Source organism: Nerophis ophidion, linkage group LG11 (assembly GCF_033978795.1).
Source record: "Nerophis ophidion isolate RoL-2023_Sa linkage group LG11, RoL_Noph_v1.0, whole genome shotgun sequence".
Lineage (NCBI taxonomy): Eukaryota > Metazoa > Chordata > Actinopteri > Syngnathiformes > Syngnathidae > Nerophis > Nerophis ophidion.
This window is the reverse complement of record NC_084621.1, coordinates 53254407-53277285: the sequence shown is the minus strand read 5'-3', so window position 1 is coordinate 53277285 and position 22879 is coordinate 53254407. Positions and strand designations below refer to the sequence as shown.

The 22879-nt window shown below is 39.0% G+C and overlaps 1 protein-coding gene across 2 annotated transcripts in view; it reads left to right on the top strand.

Annotated features, from left to right (window-relative positions):
- Nucleotides 1-22879, top strand: part of LOC133562239 (CUB and sushi domain-containing protein 3-like) — a 673567-nt gene that overhangs the window by 232137 nt on the left and 418551 nt on the right. For both annotated transcript variants that reach the window (XM_061916244.1, XM_061916243.1), the window contains exons 6-8: nt 10916-11028; nt 15104-15181; nt 21524-21611. In XM_061916244.1, coding sequence (XP_061772228.1) covers nt 10916-11028; nt 15104-15181; nt 21524-21611 — 279 coding nt within the window. The remainder of the gene's footprint in view (nt 1-10915; nt 11029-15103; nt 15182-21523; nt 21612-22879) is intronic.

Genomic DNA, 22879 nt, shown 5'->3' with positions numbered 1-22879 from the left:
GCCAATTTAGTGTTGCCAATCAACCTATCCCCAGGTGCATGTTTTTGGAGGTGGGAAGAAGCTGGAGTACCCAGAGGGAACCCACGCAGTCACGGGGAGGACATGCAAACTCCACACAGAAAGATCCCCAGGACTACTCAGGACCTTCGTATTGTGAGGCAGACGCACTAACCCCTCTCCCACCGTGCTGCCCCAACACAATTATATGTAATTAAAAAAACAAATAAGGAACTCGTTTAAATATTGCATTAATGTTGCTATCGGGGTATCGATACTTTTGAAAAACAAATTTGTACTTTTGCCTTTATTAATTGACTTTGATAATAATACAACACAGGACAACGATTTAAGTCAAAAAATAAAATATTCATTACAAAAGTAATATCAATAGCAATAAAGTAATGCAAATAAGGTGCAAACAACTACTGAACCTGGCTTGTCGCCTCAAAACACACAAACACTTAAGGTAAATAACAAAACTCTAGTTATTGAACAAAGTTGTAAACATGAACACAAAACAAAAGAACTGAGAAATTCAAATGAAAAAGTAATAATATCGATTACAATAAAGTAAGTAGTGCAAATAAGGTGAAAACAAATACTGAACTTGGCTAGTCGCTTCACAACACACAAGAACTTAAGTAAAAAAGAAAACACTAGTTATTAAACAGTTGTAAAAATGAACACAAAACAAAAGAACTGAGAAATTCTTATCGTTATTTTGGTGCAATAAAATACTTTACAGTTTACAACCAAGACATTAAGTCGCACTGGAAACGCACGCGTGTGTGTGTGCGTGTCCGAGTGAACCTCGGAGCGAATTATGCTGATGTGTGTGCGCGAACGCACCAAGCGTCATGTTAATTGTATTTATTTTATTTTATTTTGAGTTGAAGATGAATTTTTAAAGTGTTTTTAAATCTCGCTCGTGACCTATCACTAGGGAGGTGGGTGAAGTGGTGAGGAGCGCTGCGCTCACATTTTTTTTAAAATCGGAGTGATTCGCTTAATTTGGTGAAGTATCGATACCATCACGCCAATATCGATACAATACCGATACTCACCAAGTATCGATACTATCGATACTTGGTATCGATACGGCCAGCCCTAATTGCAATCTCGTATGATAAGCAGCGAAATGCATGCGTCCAGCCGGCACGCAGATAGCATGGTGCAAAGGGGGCGCGATGAAATGTTGTAGAGCAGAAGAATTCTTTATTAATTTTTATTTTTATCACACTATTTTTTTTTACTGCATGCCATTGGTAAGCGCAAGTGTGAGAAGAGGTTTTAAAATTATTAGGGCCTGCTTACTTTTACCGCATGCCTTGAATAAGCGTAGGAGTAAGAAGAGGTTTTAAATTAATTAGCGCCTTGGCGGCTAATCAAGGAAATACGGTATGCACTGTATGTAGGATATTTATTCAGTGTAATTCATGTGAATGCAACTGCAGTATTCCATATTCAGACTGAATATTCTCACAAATTGCATTTTTATAATGAGGTAGGGTAGGGAAAGTTTTGTTGAGCGTATGCCAGCTGAAGTGAGTTGAGATGCGAGGTCTACTCTTGACTGATCAGCCAGCAATCACAGAGCTGACACACTGAGACAGACAACTATTCATACCTAAGGACAATTGAGAGTCTTCAGCTAACCTAACATTGCACACATTTCACCGTGGGAGGAAGCTGGAGGGAACCCACACATGCAAACTCTCTTCTAAGATATTTAAACTTTTACACATACATTTGAGGCTGAAGCAAAACTTACAATTCTCCAGAAGAGCTCGATTTTAAATGTGGTCTTTCTATTGTGAGTTCACAATGCCTTTCGGAGATGTAGAATCTGGCAAGAAGTCATTCATTCGGTAAGCCCAGACAGCTGCATGGATCTTTAGGGCTTAGGGAGTATTTATCAGTTTGGCTGAGATTTACAAAGTAACCCGTCTGATTATTATGTCTGCTGTACATTGCATAATGTATACACACTTATTGCCATCATTTATTTTGCTATTTGCAAATGTAGGGCTTCACGGTGGCAGGAGGGTTAGTGCGTCTTCCTCACAATACGAAGGTCCTGCAGTCCTGGGTTCAAATCCAGGCTCGGGATCTTTCTGTGTGGAGTTTGCATGTTCTGCCCGTGAATGCGTGGGTTCCCTCCGGGTACTCTGGCTTCCTCCCACTTCCAAAGACATGCACCTGGGGATAGGTTGATTGGCAACACTAAATTGGCCCTAGTGTGTGAATGTGAGTGTTGGCCCTGCGATGAGGTGGCGACTTGTCCAGGGTGTACACCGCCTTCTGCCCGATTGTAGCTGAGATAGGCGCCAGCGCCCCCCGCGACCCCAAAAAGGGAATAAGCGGTAGAAAATGGATGGATGGATGGATATTTGCAAATATATAAATACAAATATACACATATAAACATACAGATCTTTACAGTTGAAAATGTACACATGTTAATAAACCACTGGAACAGATGGATAGTATAAATATGTATTACTATTGTAATGCTCAAATTGTTTTGACATTGGGGTTAAAAGTCCTTAATATACACAGAAAAGCTTTTTATTGAAGCTCAATTTTAGTTTAATGAAGTTGCCAGGTGAAAGATTTGTCTGCCATTTTGGCCGCTGTCCCGTAATTATGGGAAGCTCTGTTTCTCTTCATCACAGTCCTCTTGTCTTCCTTCTACTTTGGCCACTTTCTTACCAGGGAATTCCTTCCTCTGCAGTCACTCGGCAGTAAATGCCAAATAAATTATATCGATAAACAAACCTTTGAGATGACAGCACACGCACACATTAACACTGACATTAACGTGTGCGTGCATGCACATAGACTAAACAAAAAAGAATATCACGTTCATTTTTAGTACCCCGCACCATGCTCCGACAATCCCAATCCTCTATTAGACAGACACAATGGCAGTTTGTGTGTGTGTGTGTGTGTGTGTGTGTGTGTGTGTGTGTGTGTGTGTGTGTGTTGACAGACAGTGCTGGGATTGCAAGACAACAGAACAAAGTCGGAGCTGGTTAGCTAGAAAAATGAGAAGGCCCCTGGCAGTTTTAAATCTCTTCTCGAGCATCCCTGATGCCGCAGCCTCCACGCTAAATGATATGATTTATCTATGACATGGACAAAACCATGAAAATAGAACACATAAGGTACATAACCTGCTGGCCGATTACGATATATTTTTTTTTTGCGAATGTGTGACATTGTCTGGATTTTAATATCACTGTGAACAGTACAATTGAGATTTTTTTTCAATCCGACCTAGGCCTGCTTTGTTTGTATGTGGTCATAAATCCGATATGTATCCAATGCGACGGCAGCTGAGCATTCAGGCTGTCCTGTATGTCATCGCAAGGTGACAAATGTCACAATTCTTTGCCAACAAATGCAGTAAGATATAAACAAAAATATTTATCCCGATGTGCATGAAACCCACTACTACCGACCACACAGTCTGATAGTTTATATATCAATGATGAAATATTTACATTGCAACACATGCCAATACGGCCTTTTTAGTTTACTAAATTGCAATTTTAAATTTCCCGCGAGTTTCTTGTTGAGAACGTTGCGGAATGATGACGCGTACGCGTGACGTCACAGACTGTCAGGAAATATTAGCTCAGCACCAAACACGGCTAAAAGTCGTCTGCTTTAATGACATAATTAAACAGTATTTTAGACATCTGTGTTGCTTAATCTTTTGCAATTTGTTCATTTAATAATGGAGACTATAAAGAACAATACTGTTGGTGGAAAGCGGTGGATTGCAGCTGTCTTTAGCACCGGGACACAGCCGGTGTTTCTTTGTTTGTTATGAAGCTTTAACACATAGCGGTCAAGCGAACATGTTTCCCTACGTCAACCAGCATGTTTTTGGATGGGGAAATTGTGATATTTATCTTACCGGAGAAATCATTGGATTATTCGTCGTCCTGCAGCAGCTGTTTAAAAGGCAGCTGTGAGCTTGGCCCCTCGGCTTCTCTCTGAGACACTTTGTGTTCACCGCAGCCATCCGACCTCAAGGTATGTCTTTAAAATCTTTAAAATCTACTAAAACACTATTAAAACAATAAGCAGATAAGGGATGTTCCAGAATTATCTTAGTAAATGTGTCTAATTACATCTGAAACGCTCACACTGCCGCCGTCCGGAGCCAACGCTTTTTTTTTTTTTTTCTAGTCCTTCACTATCAATATCCTAATTCACAAATCTTTCATCCTCGCTCAAATTAATGGGGAAATTGTCGCTTTCTCGGCCCGAATTGCTCTTACTTCTCGTGGCTCCCATTAAAAAAATAATGTGAATATGTGTGGAGCCCTGCAACTCGTGACATCACGCGCACATAGTTCCGGTACAGGCAAGACTTTTCTATCAGCGACCAAAAGATAGGCGCCAGCGACCCCCCGCAACCTCAAAAGGGACAAGCGGTGGAAAATGGATGGATGGATGATTTGGTGTCTGAGTTCCACTTCCCTTTTCTTGGCATCAATTCCGTTTTGAGTTTTGTTGGTTAAGCTTCCATTGTGCTTTCTGTCTCTGATAGTAGGACACTGCTACATTCTTGACGCAAATGCTCCAAAAGTTATGTCAAGTGATGTAAAAATACTACTGCAAAAAAGCAGTTGCTGCACTTCCTTTAGCCGCAGCCCATCCATCCATCCATCCATTTGCTACTGCTTGTGCTTCTCGGGGTCCAGACGTCAAAATTACGCTACAAATAGAAATAGATAATTACAGTATATCTTACTATAGACATTTTTGTCTTGTGAAATAATAAATATTGTTATATCACACCGCACAAGTTGCAAAAATAAATGGTAGATTTATGAGCAGAAAACACACACACACACACACACACACACACGCACGCACACAAACCCATATTACTGTCTTGATCCACGACTTGGAAGATGTCATGTTCTGTTTTTGTTCTGTTTGTATATCACATCCTGTTATTTGACGTCCTTAGTTCCTGGTGGCACTTCCTGTTTTGTTCCGTTGTCATAGTTACCCATTTAGTGTCACCGGCCTTATGTTTGTCACACACACCTGATTTTTGATTATCTCTTTATATAAGCTTGCCCTTTTGATTCGTTCTGCCTCGCAGTGTAATTTGCTTATGATGCAACAGGGGACGTCGCTATCCCGCATTGTGGTAAATACCTTTTTGATCTCGATTAGCTTCCATGCTATTTAGTTTGTTTGCACCTAGTTCACATGCTAGCGCTTTCTGTTCTCTCTAGCTCCCATGCTAGTTCAGTTGGTTTTGTTTACAGTGCCTATGTGCAAGTCTTTTTGTTCCTAGTCTGTTTTTGTAGTCACAAATAAATATTTTCTTACTTTTACGCTGTGTCCCTTCCGCATTGCATCATTGAGAGAACGCAACTTCACCATGATGCCAGCTAAGCGTCACAATTACACGGTGTGTTTATTTTTGTTTTAAATGTATTGAGTTAAGTTTTGTTTGGTACAAGGATGTTTCAGAATGTATGAAAACATCCTTGATGACTGCAATTAGCCCTCTAATGGCCATGGAAATCATTAGATACAATGAATACATCACCAAAACATGCAAACAATTCATCTGCAGTGCCTTGATGACATTGAGCACAGCATTTATCAGGAGGATTACGTCAAGTAATTACACTGGACTGTTTTTGTGTAATTATTTGGACAATTAAAATAAAGTAATTAACTGCCATTATGTTCTGTCGCTGTATCTTTTTTTTCTTAGTTATTCAAAATGGGACCAAACAGTTATTTTAACTGCAGGTATTTAAGTATGCATTCTTTATTTTTCACAAAATGAACACTGAATTATCTTTCACGCTTTACTATTCCTGAATTGGAATATCATGTATATTTGTCTATTCCCCTGTGTGTGAAACAACAACAGAGAACAGTTGACAGAGTTATTGACTCGTTTGAACTCATTAACCAAATAAAGAAGAAGATGAATTCTTTTATTAGTCCTCGAGAGAGGAAATTTAATTACATATATTCACACGGTTATTGAAGATAAATAAGTTGCGCACACAGGTTAAATACACAGTTTTGCAAAAGCCAGATGCTGTAGACATACAGTACAAATTGATACTTCTTCATCAAACAATCCATTAAAACATAAGGTAGTTTTTGTTTTTGAAAATACACTACTACAATACTGGTGGTCCTCTTTGTAAAGGGCCCCGCAATACATTCTGCGGTTACAAACACTCTCCATTTAAATGTTAATAATATTGTACAACAATGAAAATACATTTAGCTACTTGCACACATCAAAATAAATAATACTGTACATTGTATATTTGTGACGGGTCTCCAGCCGTCATCGTGTGGGTTGCTGTGACACTCGATACAAGACGCCCGTCTGTCGCGCCAATTTCTAGCGCTCCGGCTCTTCCTACTCGTCGCGGCGCACCTTTCGGTGGCCGCTGGCTGCGTCTTCCGCTGGGTGGCATCTCGCTCTGGGTTGATCTCGTCGCTCTCGTGGTCTTCGTTGTCGGGTCGTTCCTCTCCTACTTCTGCCACGATTGCTCCACCCGCTCCCCTTTTATGCTGCAGCAGAAGATGCAGGGATTGAGAGCAGGTGTGTTGTGTATGCATCTGATGGCTGCCGTGTCGCTCCAAGCGTGCCCCGCCTCTCCGTTCTGCTGCATGCTCTGCCTCCTGGCCGCCATCTTGGTCAGGACCGCTGTTTGTCCTCCACCCGCTGTCGGCTCGTCGGCTCCGTCTCTCTACAATATTGTACTTTTTTTTTTAGTTAGCTTTTTAACTTCAACCTTCATTACAGTATGTCTCAACCAACTCTTTTGGAAGCAGTGCATCCAAGAAAAGGAAAGTGAAATTAAATTAGGCAATGTAAAGCGCTTTGAACCTGATTTACTAAGATCCAAATACCACATGGTAAACGGCGTGTGCAATCTATTAAATAGCATGTACTATTAGTGGGCGTGTTTCGTGCAATTTATAAAGACTGAGTGTGCAATTGGAAAGTGGCACAGACTACCTTATTTAAATGTGGACTTTATGCGTATTGTTTACTGATACTAACAAAGTACCGTGGTAGTAATGAAATAAAAATTGTACTATACTGCTATTGAAAAATATGTGTACATATGTTTCATCTCTATGCTGCCGTTTAATGTGTCAGCACGCACACGCAGAGCGCATACAAGGAGAAACCATCCATCCATCCATTTTCTACCGCTTATTTCCTTTCGGGGTCACGGGGGGCGCTGGCGCCTATCTCAGCTACAATCGGGTGGAAGGCGGGGTACACACTGGACAAGTCGCCACCTCATCGCAGGGCCAACACAGATAGACAGACAACATTCACACTCACATTCACACACTAGGGCCAATTTAGTGTTGCCAATCAACCTATCCCCAGGTGCATGTCTTTGGAAGTGGGAGGAAGCCGGAGTACCCGGAGGGAACCCACGCATTCACGGGGAGAACATGCAAACTCCACACAGAAAGATCCCGAGCCTGGATTTGAACCCAGGACTGCAGGACCTTCGTATTGTGAGGCAGACGCACTAACCCCTCTGCCACCGTGAAGCCAAGGAGAAACCATGTGGAGGGGAACAATGGCAAAAATGTTGATTCTACTGGTTAATAAAGAGGATGTTAACATGGAGGTATTTTGGCTTCACTACCAAGGTGTGACTTTAAACACAGAAGCACTGCCCTGTAAGCGGTCCTTTAAAACCTGACACTAGAAGTTTCAATAGTGACAGGTAATGTAACTAACCAGCATGTCTGCTGTGCACATATAGACGATGCAGCTGGTTGCTGGCTTGTTGCTAATCATTAATGCAGTCAAAACCGCCCACATAGTTTAAATTAATGCAAGAGAAATTTCAGTTTGAAAATGGAATTTTGCAAAAAGTTCCCACAATTTTTTTTTGTATTTTAGCAATGTGTTTTTTACCTGTTACATGTCTTATCTTGGTGGAACACTGGAGCAGTGGTCAGTGCTTATGCCGCACAATAAAAAGGTTGTGGGTTTGATTCCTGGGCTTGGAGTCTTTCTGTGTGGAGTTTGCATGTTTTCTCCATGACGGCGTGGGTTCTCGGGTTTCCTACCATCTCCAAAGACATGCACCTGGACATAAGTTGATTTTCAACACTAAATTAGCCCTATAGTGTGAATGTGAGTGTGAATGTTGTCCGTCTATCTGTGTTGCGATGAGGTGGTGACTTGTCCACAGTGTACGCCGTCTTACGCCCGAGTGCAGCTGAGATGGGCTCAAGATACCCTGCAATATTATTAATAATATTGGTATCAGGACAACCCTAGTGTTTACTATACGGGGCATCAGTTATGCTTTCAAACATATAGGAGCAATGTATTACTTTTTATGGCCATTTCAGAAGCATTGTGCAGTGCATCTAAATTGAAACCTTTGTTTGTTTGTTTTTACTGCCTATGGTGCAATTATTGGAGAAAAGCTGCACTCCGCCCAAAAAGCAAACAAATGCACACCTAAAATATTTTTTTTCATATGAGAAATATTTTAACAATGTATGTATTCTTTGTGAGAAAAAATAACACATTTGAAAACATTCTAAAGGACCCCGAAAACGCATCAATCAAATGTGTTTTATTCAGCCCTTTAAGTCCTCGAGCTGTTGTAAAATTATAAAAGGAAATTGGTGAATAGTAATAATATTTTTAATTTCTGATCGTCGAAAATGTTGACACGCACATGTGGGACGGAGGAATTTCCCTTTGTCCATCTGCTGTCCTTATTGGCCTGAGCACTGATCATGCAGCCGTGTGTGGAACTGTCACTTTGCACATCTTCCTGACACATGCTAAATAAAATGACAAATGCTGCTCGCAAAATGGTAATGAGTGTTGATAAAAGTCATTGCACGTGTTAAATACTTCCATCTATCCATTTTCTACCGCTTATTCCCTTTGGGATCCCGGGGGGCACCAAAGGGGCCTATTTCAGCTACAATCGGGCGGAAGGCAGAGTACACCCTGGACAAGTCGCCACCTCATCGCAGGGCCAACACAGATAGACAGACAACATTCACATACTCGGGCCAATTTAGTGTTGCCAATCAACCTATCCCCAGGTGCATGTCTTTGGAAGTGGGAGGAAGCCGGAGTACCCGGAGGGAACCCACGCAGTCACGGGGAGAACATGCAAACTCCACACAGAAAGATCCCGAGCCCGGGATTGAACCCAGGACTACTCAGGACCTTCGTATTGTGAGGCGGACGCACTAACCCCTCTTCCACTGTGCTGCCCTGCTAAATACTTATATTTGCATTTTCTCCTCCCACCATTGTGGGCGTTTTGAAGATCAGCATATATTTTGCACATTAATGAAAACCGAGACGAAACATGGATTCCACACTTTATTCTTCTCACTTAACAGACCCAATCTGCTATGCATGTGTTTAGTAGATCTGTTTTGTGTGTACTTTTAGGTTTGCATGTGGTGTTCGTAAACATGTGAAAGGATCTTCGCTATGAAATAGACGGTGGTAACTAAGCAGTGTAGAGGTTTCATTATTGAGGCTTCCTCCTCCCAAGCAGCCTGTCTCCCTCACTCCTAGGAAATATTTTCAATTATAAGTTTTACATTTCCTTTGGATTTTCTGTGCGTTTTCAGTACAACTAAGGCAGGGCTCACCAACCTTTTTGAAACCAAGAGCTAATTCTTGAGTACTGATTAATGCAAAGGGCTACCAGTTTGATACACACTTAAATACATTGCCAGAAATAGCCAATTTGCTCAATTTACCTTTAATAAATAAATATATATATATATATATATATATATATATATATATATAAAAAATGGGTATTTCTGTCTGTCATTCCGTCGTACGTTTTTTTTCCTTTTACGGAAGGTTTTTTGTAGGGAATAAATGATGAAAAAAACACTTGACTAAACTTTTTAAAAGAGGAGAAAACATTAAAAAAATGAAAATTAAATTTTGAAACATAGTTTATCTTCAATTTCAACTCTTTAAAATTCAAAATTCAACCGAAAAAAATGAAGAGAAAAACTAGCTAATTCGAATCTTTTTGAAGAAATTAAAAAAATAATGTATGGAACATCATTAGTAATTTTTCCTGATTAAAATTAATTTTAAAATGTTAATGACATGTTTTAAATAGGTTAAAATTCAATCTGCACTTTGTTAGAATACATAACACATTGGGCCAAGCTATATTTCCAACAGAGACTAGATTTTCCAGAACAAAAATTTTAAATGAAATTGAAAAGACTTTGTAATAAGATTTAAATTTGATTCTACAGATTTTCTAGATTTGCCAGATTAATTTTTTTTTAATTTTAATTATAGTAAGTTTGAAGAAATATTTCACAAATATTCTTCGTCGAAAAAACACAAGCTAAAATGAAGAATTAAATTAAATTTTAAATTGTATGTGTTTAAAAATCATAAAATCATTTTTAATGTTGTATTTTTTCTCTAAAATTGTCTTTCTGAAAGTTATAAGAAGCAAAAAATAAATGAATTTATTTAAACAACTGAAGACCAAATTTATAAAATATTTTCTTGGATTTTCAAGTTCTATTTGAGTTTTGTCTCTCTTAGAATTAAAAATGTCAAGCAAAGGGGGGCCAGCTTGCTAGTAAAAAAATAAAATTCAGAAAAAAATAGAGGCAGCTCACGGTAAGTGCTATTTTTAGAACAGGCCAGCAGGCGACTCATCTGGTCCTTACGGGCTACCTGGTGCCGAAGGGCACCGCGTTGGTGACCCCTGAACTAAGGTGTAAGTTCCGACTGAAGTTACACCACGATGGAACTTGTCGACCGCTTAACGTTCTTAATCTAGCTCCACGCTTCTTGAAATAGAAGTTTTAGTAATTTTGTGTTTGATGTGTTCTTCATCTTTAGGTTGACTGGGATGAATATTCCAGCACCAATCATCAGCAACAAAAATTGGCTGCGGCTGCATTTTGTGACAGAGAGCAACCACCGTCATAAAGGCTTCAGGGCTCAGTATCAAGGTAAGACAAAATTACTTCATTTGCATAGCATCATGGAGAGAGAGCGCTACTTGAAGAGAAGGGCACATCATTTGAAAAAACCGACAGTAATTTCTAAACAGAGCGTTTTTGATCTTTCTTAAGTGCATAATAAGCAGTTTTATTAATAGCTCCTCTGTCCCAGGCAGACTGTTTTTTTCTGCTGTTTTCTTCAAGACGCTTTTGTTATTGTGAGATTAAAAATGTGTATATTTGCTTTACTTTTTCAGTTCTGTTATGTTATGGGGCAGTATAGCTCGGTTGGTAGAGTGGCCGTGCCAGCAACTTGAGGGTTGCAGGTTCGATTCCCGCTTCTGCCATCCTAGTCACTGCTGTTGTGTCCTTGGGCAAGACACTTTACCCACGTGCTCCCAGTGCCACCCACACTGGTTTAAATGTAACTTAGGTATTGGGTTTCACTATGTAAAGCGCTTTGAGTCACTAGAGAAAAGCGCTATATAAACATAATTCACTTCACTTATCCTATGTTGACTTGTCTGATTGCGTATATTTTTCGCAAGTCATCTTGCAATGTGTGTAATGTATGTATGATATTGTCTTTAAATGTGTCTCGGTTTGTATGGTGCCTGCCTTTGGACAACAGATGAAATCTAGCTATTGTAGCCAATGGTGGCATATTTACTTTGACGTTTTGGTCATATGTTGATCAACATTTTCCTAACCAAATTCAATTCATTATACAGTAGTCCATTACCTTGATATGTTCTCTGGCTTAGTTTCACAGTTCTAACTGTACATGTGCTTCATATATACTTTTCAATACCAGAAGTCGCAACTAACAATTTAAAGGGAAACTTCACTTTTTGTTTTAATTTTGCCCATCATCCAAAGTGTTTAAGTGAGACAAAAAAAAAATGTTCTGTCTATTCTAAATAGTGAAAAACTGATAGCACAAGGCGTCTAACAATGCAGGTAATGGGGATTGACCTATTTCACCTATAAAATACAAAAATCCTACAACAATGTTTTTCTGTACATGCTTTAAGTATATATGTAGTGCACTAACAGACATACACAATAACACACCAGAAATCACCATATTTCAGTAATTTTAAGCATTAGCGGAAATTATTTTCAGTGTGTATTAATTTCACAGAATACGTAAAAATAACGCTACTTTCATAAACAACGTAGAGACTGTATTTTGTGTTTGCTACCACTAATCACGACAAACTTTATGAGAGCGGACAACTACTACTACTTTGGGACAAATGAGGATCTCGAACGTTATATTTTATACCGTGAATATACTAGGGGTGTAACGGTACACAAAAATGTTGGTTCGGTACGTACCTCGGTTTAGAGGTCATGGTTCGGTTCATTTTCGGTACAGTAAGAAAACAACAAAATATACATTTTTGGGTTATTTATTTATCAAATTTGTAAACAATGGCTATATCCTTTTAACATTGGGAACACTATAATAATGCTGCCTACGTTAATCCACATTAAACTGCCTCAACTTGTTGCTCGGATTAAATAAAATGAGAAAACTTTTCTTCTACATATAAAAAGTGCAACATTAAACAGTTTCAAGTCAACTCATCATGCTTATTACAGCATTTGGGAAAGCCTGTAGTTGATTTTTATAATGTAAATGTTATATTTTTATCAACATGTGATAGCAGGAACCCTGCCATTCTAAACTAGGCTGCTACATTACTAATGATTAATGTAACTATAGCTGAAAAAATAGTACAATAGGAATAGGAGAGACTATTGATCCCTGAACACCATGGAGTTCATGTAGGCTTTATGATGCAGTTACATTATTATATACACTAGCACACACACACACACCACACAATGAGCTAACACACACACACCGCAAAATGAGCTAACGTTACGCTAAAAGTTAATTAGCCTTCACCTCAAGCCAGGACTGCGAGCGAGCTGAGCTGCAGTTTGTTTCTAAAACGTCAACGGGCTCATAGTGATGTAACGAGTGGTTGACTGGGAGGTGTTTATTATAATTTGGGGAGAGTCCGCTGCCTTATGCTCACCTGTTAAACACCTATCTGCTAACCCCATCGCCGAAGCACTGACTCCATGCGCTCTGAATACGCATTGCTGATTGGCTGTTGCCGCTCTGAATACGCACTGCTGATTGGCTGTTACCGCTATGGTTGTAACCAATCAGATGGTTGTGTGGGTTGGACAATTCTGGGTGCTGTGTAGCGAGACAGAGGCAGAAAGCAGAGCAGCTAGTTAAGACTTTAGCTTAGGCGGCTACTTCATATGTTCGTGTGGAAACTCGGTCGGTACACCTCCGAACCGAACCAGAACCCCCGTACCGAAACGGTTCAATACAAATACACGTACTGTTACACCCCTAGGATGTAGAGAGAAGGAGCCTTAAGTTTTAGAAGTTGGGTGATAAGTAGGTCCAGTGAAACACTAAGTCCCTGTTCTAGTGTGAGCATTTCGCGCTTGTGCGACACGATTAATCGACAATATAACAAAACAGTGACTTAAAATGTCCTCTCCTCTCTTTCCGTAAAAGACTTGTGTTCCTAATTGAGCTGGTACATTCAGGATAGTTCTCAAGTAAAAAAAAAAAAATTGTGAAAAAAACTATCATTTGTTTAATTTTCCGAGCAATATCTTCAGTTCCAATTTGAAAGTCAGTGTACACTGATTCAGTCGGTTGGGCGTTTTTGCTGGTAACGTGTGCAATTTAAAAATTATTCAACTTCTCGATTTATGGTCACAGCCTTCTATTATACAATTGCGAGTCATGATTATAATCGAGCATAAACTTTTCCAAACTCAGAGGCAACTCAGCTGCAGCAGATTCAATTAGCTTACCTCTCGCTAGTGGCCAAAGGAGCAGTATGAGTGTCTTTCTGAGCAAGCCAGAAAAGTAGTTCCTCATCGTTCGCGCTTACAATAACAAGGTCAAGGTAGCTCGGTTAATATGCAGCTCAGAACATACAAATGGAGTGTTTTTGGGTGTTTTTTTAAAAGTTGACTCCCCATTTCCTGCAGTGTTAGCCGCCGCTTGCTAGCTGCTTTTTCCATTATTTTAAACCCACAAATAATAAAATTTGTTTTTTATTTAAAATGTGTGTTTTTATTTATTTCATAAAGATTGTGGTTGATGGGCAAAATGTAAAAAAAAAGTGCAGTTCCGATTTAACATGAACTTTTTTCATTCAGTTTTATCAGGTATGTATGAATTGAATTTGAGCATTAAGTACATGGTCTGGTACCAGATCTACAGTATAAACACTCTAACCTGCTCAGTGGCCTTGTGGTTAGGGTTTCCACCCTGAGATCAGTAGGTTGTGAGTTCATACCAAAGACTATAAAAATGGGACGCATTCCCTCCCTGCTTGGCACTCAGCATCAAGGGTGGGAATTGGGATTTGAATCACCAAAAATAATTCCCGGGCACGGCCACCGCTGCTGCTCACTGCTCCCCTCACCTCCCAGGGGGTGATCAAGGGTGATGGGTCAAATGCAGTGAATAATTTCGACACACCTAGTGTGTGTGACTATCATGGGGTACTTATTGGGATTCCAAACAGCTTGAATTATTTATTGCATCTTTAATATGAACCTATGGGAGGGACATTACTGTATTTTCAAATATCGGAAGCATTATTTAGCTGCACGTCATACACTGCTTAAGTTTGTTTTCCTGATGCTTCAACTTGATGACAAGAGATTGCATCACCTGGCTTTTGTATGTAGTCATGTCCCTACTGTGTTGAATGAATCATTGCAATGTAGTCTTCGGGCGTCTTTTTGATTTTACATGTGACGTGTCCCTTTAATCTCTAATACATTCAGAGGATCTGCTTGGAGGTGATCATTCACTGTTACTGTTAGGGTTTGCAGAATGCAGTACTTATTGCAACCCATTGGAATGCATCAAAGCCTTTTTCATTTTCAAAAAGGATGCCCAACAGCACATATCACACTGTGAAGTTCTCCACGGCTCTGTATATTAGCACACAACTGTACTCACTATATTTTCTCACATGTACTAAAACCTACTTCATTTAATTCATTTGTTGTTATTTTTGACCAGTGAAAAGCTCTGGAGAGCTTAAATCCAGAGGGGTAAAGTTGTTACCAGGGAAGGACAACACTAACAAGCTGTCTTTGAGTAAGTTGTTTATTTTTCTCACTTCAATATTTTCATTGATATGGTTTGTTTTATGTTGTGTTCTGTTTTTTTTTTTTTTTCTTGTCTGACTTCGGCTGCATCACCTAATGATAAAAATATTAGATTTTGCAGAAGGGAAATCTCGAGCTTGGTGTGACCCAGTTTTCCCATTGCTACTGGAATGTATTTGTAAATTGCAGCACAATTATGTTATTTCCATTTAGTCCTGCTCTCATTTGTTGTTCAAATACAAACCCCGTTTCCATATGAGTTGGGAGATTGTGTTAGATGTAAATATAAACGGAATACAATGATTTGCAAATCGTTTTCAACCCATATTCAGTTGAATATGCTAAACAAATACAACATATTTGATGTTCAAACTGATAAAATGGTTTTTTTTTGCAAATAATCATTAACTTTAGAATTTGATGCCAGCAACACGTGACAAAGAAGTTGGGAAAGGTGGCAATAAATACTGATAAAGTTGAGAAATGCTCATCAAACACTTATTTGGAACATCCCACAGGTGTGCAGGCTAATTGTGAACAGGTGGGTACCATGATTGGGTATAAAAGCAGCTTCCATGAAATGCTAAGTAATTCACAAACAAGGATTGGGCGAGGGTCACCAATTTGTAAGCAAATTGTCGAACAGTTTTAGAACAACATTTCTCAACGAGCTATTGCAAGGAATTTAGGGATTTTACCATCTACGGTCCGTAAAATCCTCTAAAGGTTTAGAGAATCTGGAGAAATCACTGCACATAAGCGATGATATTACGTACCTTTGATCTCTCAGGCGGTACTGCATTAAAAACCGACGTCAGTGTGTAAAGGATATCACCACATGTGCTCAGGAACACTTCATAAAACCACTACCAGTAACTACAGTTGGTCGCTACTTCTCTAAGTGCAAGTTAAAACTCTGCTATGCAAAGCAAAACCCATTTATCAACAACACCAAGGAACACAGCTACCTTCGCTGGGCCTGAGCTCATCTAAGATGCACTGATGCAAAGTGGAAAAGTGTTCTGTGGTCTGACGAGTCCACATTTCAAATTGTATTTGGAAACTGTGGACGTGGTGTCTTCCGGAACAAAGAGGAAAATAACCATCCGGATGGTTATAGGCGCAAAGTTCAAAAGCCAGCATCTGTGATGGTATGTGGGTGTATTAGTGCCCAAGGCATGGGTAACTTACACATCTGTGAAGGCACCAATAATGCTGAATGGTCCATACAGGTTTTTGAGCATCATATGTTGTCACCCAAGCAACGTTATCATGGACAACCCTGCTTATTTCAGCAAGACAATTCCATGCCACGTGTTACAACAGCGTGGCTTCGTAGTAAAAGAGTGCGGGTACTTTCCTGGCCTGTCTGCAGTCCAGACCTGTCTCCCATCGAAAATGTGTGGCGCATTATTAGGCGTAAAATACGACAGTAGAGACCCCAGACTGTTGAACGACACTACATAAAACAAGAGTTAGAAAAAAAATTCACTTTCAAAGCTTCAACAATTAGTTTCCTCAGTTCCCAAACGTTTATTGAGTGTTGTTAAAAGAAAAGGTGATTTAACACAGTGATGAACATGGCCTTTCCCAACTACTTTGGCACGTGTTGCAGCCATGAAATTCTAAGTTAATTATTATTTGCAAAAAAAATTAAAGTTTTTGAGTTTGAACATCAAATATTTGTCTTTGTAGTGCATTCAACTAAATATGCTTTGAAAAGGATTTGCAAATCATTGTATTCCGTTTATATTTACATCCAACACAATTTCCCAACTCATATGGAAACGGGGTTTGTAGTTGATTTTATAGATTTCTTGTCCAAGCACAGTATGATCCAAGCACATTAATAATAGTCAATGTTGATTGACAATTCACTTGACCTCAGACTGTAGTGAATGCATTCTATTCTCTCACATATTCAGATACATCTGTAACACAATATCAACTTGATAGGAGCCAGAATACCCGCTCATAATTTACAACATGTGATGAATTATATAGAGAACTGTAACATCTTCAACTGGACAATAAATTACTAATACATTAATTGTCTACTTAATTAATCCACCATAATGTGCGTTTTGTGTGCACAACTACCCCACCCTCTCAAAAAAAAAAAAAAAAAAAGATATGATATACAACATCCATCCATCCATTTTCTACCACTTATTCCCTTTCGGGGTGGCGGGGGGCGCTGGCGCCTATCTCAGCTACAATCGGGCGGAAGGCGGGGTACACCCTGGACAAGTCGCCGCCTCATCGCAGGGCCAACACAGATAGACAGACAACATTCACACTCACATTCACACACTAGGGCCAATTTTAGTACAACAATTAACTTTAAAAAAAAAAAAAAAAATTCTCAGGGGCCTTGTGGTTAGAGTGTCCACCCTGAGGTCAGTAGGTCGTGAGTTTAAACCCCAGCCGAGTCATACCAAAGACTATAAAAATGGGACCAATTACCTCCCTGCTTGTCACTCAGCATCAAGGGTTAGAACCGGGGTTTAATTCACCAAAATAATTCCAGAATGTGACCCCCACTGCTGCCCACTGCTCCCCTCAACACATAGTGGGTGGAACAAGGGGATGGGTCAAATGTAAAGGGTAATTTCACCTCACTGAGTGTGTGTGTGACTATCATTGGTACTTTAACTTTCATTTTCATGTGAAGAGGTTACTGCCTCATATCAAAAGAGGTTTTTTATCACCTAACCAAAATACGATGAACATGTTACAGTTAAAAATTGTCAGAGAATCAACTGAGTGGTGTTTATTGTATCCTACCGAGGGTAGTAACCTGTGCAGAGACTATGAATTCATAGTCATCCGTTTGCGTTCGCGTAAAGATTTTTTTTTTTTTTTTTTGCAAAGAACCCAGGTCAGATTTTTGTTTGAATTGGATTCAATAAATGTGTGTTTTGTAAAAATAAATATGTTGTCAACAGAGGCCAAACATTGTATCTTCTCATTTAGTTTTGATTAAGTTCTGACCAGTTTTTTCCTCAGTTTAAAGCACTGAGTGTGATGCACTGCAAACTAAACCACAATACAATGTTTTTAGGGGTTGTTAGGCAACCTTGTACTGTATTGTAAGCATTATATCCCACCATTTTCTTGCCTTGAACATGTAAACTACCAACACTATTAGCTTTTAGTTTGCAATAAGTTAATCATAGAGATTTGGCAAAATGTAACTGCTTGCATTAGCTATAATTGAATGTATATTCTATCATAACAACAACATGAATGCAAATTGTCAGTTGCTTCTCTTGGACTGCCTTTGTGTGTGTGCATAAACTCTCTGCATGTAAATGTGACAGCCTGAACGCCAAATTCCTCTGGCCTCTAACCAAGTTTTATTCAATATAAGTAGAGATTGTGAAAAACACGACAAATTCTGTCAAACCACGAATGATAACATAAGCTACCTGGTGCTATTCTGACTCTAAGCAAGTTGCAAATGAATACCTTACTGACATTTTATAAATAACAAGTATGATCCATGCAAAGGCTGAACTTTTGATACTTTTACAGTCTATGTACAGTAAAAAGCAAATCACTTTGCAGAATTGCACATACAGCGTACTGTATGATATTAACACAGTATCATAATACGGCAACTGCACATTTTTGGGAATTTTGCCTATCGTTCACAATCCTTATAAGAGAGAAGAAGACAACATGTGTTTTTTTGCTTTCTAACATCGAATTGGCTCGTTTTTGGTGGCTAGCAATGCAGCTAGTGGGAGCAATTAATTCTACCCCTAACTCACTTTAAAAATGGATACAAAAAAAAAACGTCAACAATACTTAATTTACGTTTATTTACCAAACTGCAGCAAAATTATTATTGTATGAGCGAACACCGAGGAACTCTTTTTGTAGCGTACCAACACTATGGCGTGCTACGGTATTAGCCATGGAAGCTAACTATGGCAAGAGATAAGCTAGCAACTGCGTCAGCACGAACCGTGTTTGAGTTTGTAATGCACAACACTGCGATAGAACACCAATCTGTACTGACTTATAAACGTGAACAATCATATTGCAGTGTCTGTAAAATATTAGCTCACATTTCATGTTTTGTGTGTACACAGCATGAAGCCTATGCTGTCTGTCATGATACACGCCTGACATGTTGCATGTATTATGATCAATATTGAGTGTGACTCACTCGATGTCTGTTTGGTCCCGCTGGCCAAGGATTATTTTTTTTTCCGGTTAATTATGGGTAAGCATGCCATTTATGTCAAACTAGCTTTGCTTCAAGTTCCCCGTCTTGCAGCTTCGATTCACTTTCACCTCACTCTCTTGGCTTCCGTCACATTCTTCCTTTGCGCTCGCTTCCAGAAGGAATAGTTAATCCTCCATGAATTCAGACTCAAAAAGATAAGGTTGTGAATCCTCAATTGTACTAAAATAGTCCTCTTCGTTCTTTGTTACCAAGTCTGCCATGATTAGAAAGCACACAAGCATTTTCCATCCTGAAGTAGGAACCCACATTGTCGGACGTGTGCTGCTATAGAAACGGGAATAAATGCGCCGAACAATTAGTTTTGGCAACGATTAAAATGACCAAAGTACGGTAAATATTTAAATTATGAAATATTGTTATGAACGTGTCTGTTACTACATTATATGTATACTGGCAGTGTGTATTAGAGATGCGCGGTTTGCGGTCTCATCCGTGGAGTCCGCAGGTAAACCGCGGGTTGGGCGGTTGACATGACGAAAAAATCAATTTTAATTAGATTCGGGCGGGTGGCGGTTGAACCATCCGGAGACATTTGATATACATGGTTCTGGGATCGGTATCCTTTGCCTTTCAAAGAGCAATTTAAGCCAATAGGAGACGCTATTATTCTCTTGAATGACTGCCGGCAGTCACCCAAATACTAAATATTAGTGCATGCTATGAAGCCATTGGCTTTGTCGCCTTTTACATCAAACACAATCTACTTGTCAGTCCAGCATCATATTGTGTGTGGCTTCCGCAGCAACACGTACACGACTGCAAGGCATACTGGGTGACACAGAGTACACTAATGGTTGTGATATAAACAATTTTAACACTCTTAGTAATATGCGCCACGCTTTGAAGCCACACCAATTAAGAACGACAAACACATTTCGGGAGAACATCCTCACAGTAACACAACATAGACGCAACACAACAAATACCCATAATCCTTTGTATTCATGACACATCCTGACTATTTTATGCCCCCCCCCTCGTGCGTAGGTAAGGTGGGCAAGGTTGGGGGCGCGGGGGTGTAAAATATATTCAGGTGTGTCATGAATACAAAGGATTATGGGTATTAGTTGTGTTGCGTTTATGTTGTGTTACTGTGAGGATGTTCTTCCGAAATGTGTTTGTCAATCTTGTATTGTGAGGCTTCATAGCGTGGCGCATATTAGTAAGTGTTAAAGTTGTTTATATGACAACCATCAGTGTACTCTGTCTCACCTAGTATGCCTTTCAATCTCATACGTGTGATTGCGGAAGCTGCACACAACATGTTGCTGGACCTACAATCGGTTCGTACATGTTGTTGAAGGTGTCAAAGACAATGGCTTCACAGCACGCCCATATTCTTGTAATCAGGATTAACACTATTGAATAGTCGCGAGAACGTTAGCGGCTCCAATTCACTACATTACTCTGTGAAACAGTTTTAAGTAGCTTTGTGAGTGGTAAAGGTGGCCGACCTCTGATATAATCGGCGGGCGGGTACGGTCCCGATAAAAAGTTGGTTCGGGTGAGCGGCGGGTGGATGACGATTTTGGTGATGCGGATGATATAATTGCCTATCCGGCATCTCTAGTGTGTATATAAGCTTTGGAGGCTACAACTGTGACTCCTATTAGCCGCACCTTTCAAGCATTTTTTGTCTTTTAAATAAAAGAAAAAGAAAAAAGACGTGTGTTCTTGTCTTTCATAATTTTTGTGAACGATAGGCAACATTTAAAAAAAAAAAAAAGTGCAGTTTCCTGTGAAGATAGCATTGAGTGGATGATGCCCAGTAGGATTCAACGTGGCTGTGACCACATATTTGAAGTTCATCTTAGTCCTTTACAGCTCATCTTTGGCATAGTGAAAGCAGGACAGTTTTACTTTCACAGAACTCTGACATCTCATCCTCCCTAACAATTTGATGATCTTTAAAAATGCGTGTTCCTAAAAGATGAAGCCAATTTGTCTGAATACACGTTCCTTTGCCCCCCACACTGAGAAGTTTCCTTGTTGCGAATCATGCTATGGCCAGTGCAAAGTTTGACAGTTGAAGTGTCTCCGTCCAAGCATTTTTTTTGTGCCTTTCTTGTTCAGTGAATGAAGGTGGAGGCAAGCAGTTGTCAAATTACTGTCCTGATCCTGGCGAGCCAGATAATGGCAAACGGATTGGTTCTGACTTTAGGTAAGTTGACGGCTTTGCAGGTCAAGTAAACTGTAAACAAATTACTTTCTCACTTCACAATCCATGTTTAAAAAAAAAAAAAAAAATTTGGCACACCGCATCATGTTATTTGGCCCTCGAAAGCTCAGAAATAATTTGTGTCAAACTAGCAGCTCGGTCACCAGAATTCTACTGTAAAATGTACCGATGTTTTTTGTTTTTTACGTAAAAAGAAAAATGCTTCAAGTAAAAATGTTGCCAACCATGTTTCCTAGTCTTTTACTGTAATAAACATTTATATTATTTTGTGATTTACAACAATACACCATAAGAGTTGTTGTTTTTATGTTAAAAAAAACCCTGGTAGCTCATTTGCCAGAATTTTACTGTAAAACATTATATTATTTTGTAAAAAAAAATAAAAAATGAAAAAATACAGTAAAATTCTGGCCCTGAGCTGCAAGTTTTTTTAACTATAAAATCTTAAAAAACAAATGTCTAATTGTACGTAAAAGTCTAATCATCAAATGCATAGGAATAACAACATAACATAAAAATAGATCATGAACGAAAAGGAGCTGCTCCGTAGTTACACAGTTTTAACAAAGTTGTTGTTAAACTCAGAAGACTAGCTACATACAGTATATTCATAACATACATACTTGACAACATACAACAAAATAACTAAACATGAAAATAATTTACTCTAATTGATATTTTTTCATCATCAAGACCTTGTTTTTTAACACAGTAGGATATTTTGATTGTTTTATTTCCCTGTCAAGATTGTTCCATAAACTAACTTCTTTTATTGAAATGCTTATTTCCATTGTCCCTGTTCTAAATCTTTATTAAGTAATTAGCTTGTTTTGTTTTAGACTACAACTACTTTGATTATTGTTTGGTGTAATTTGTGGATGTGCTTTGTACATAATGTACTCTCCTAATTTGTTACATATTAGGTAAAACTTAACTGTGATGTGGCCCTTAATGAAAATGTCTTGGACAACCCTGATTTACAGTATTTTTGATGTATTCTTTTAAATAACAAAAAAAAGTAGTATTACAATGATTTCTTACTTCATCAAGAAATCAAAAAAACATTATGATCAAGGCAAGGCTTGTCACCGTCTTGTCCTTACTTGTTTTTTTATTATGATGCTACATAAATCTTTTTGTAAAGTTTTATAAAAATACAATACATAAATTACGAGACATACTACGTGTTTGAATCTCTTTTGGAAGATCTGTGTAGGGTTTGCATATTTACCCCGTTGGGTTACTAGAGG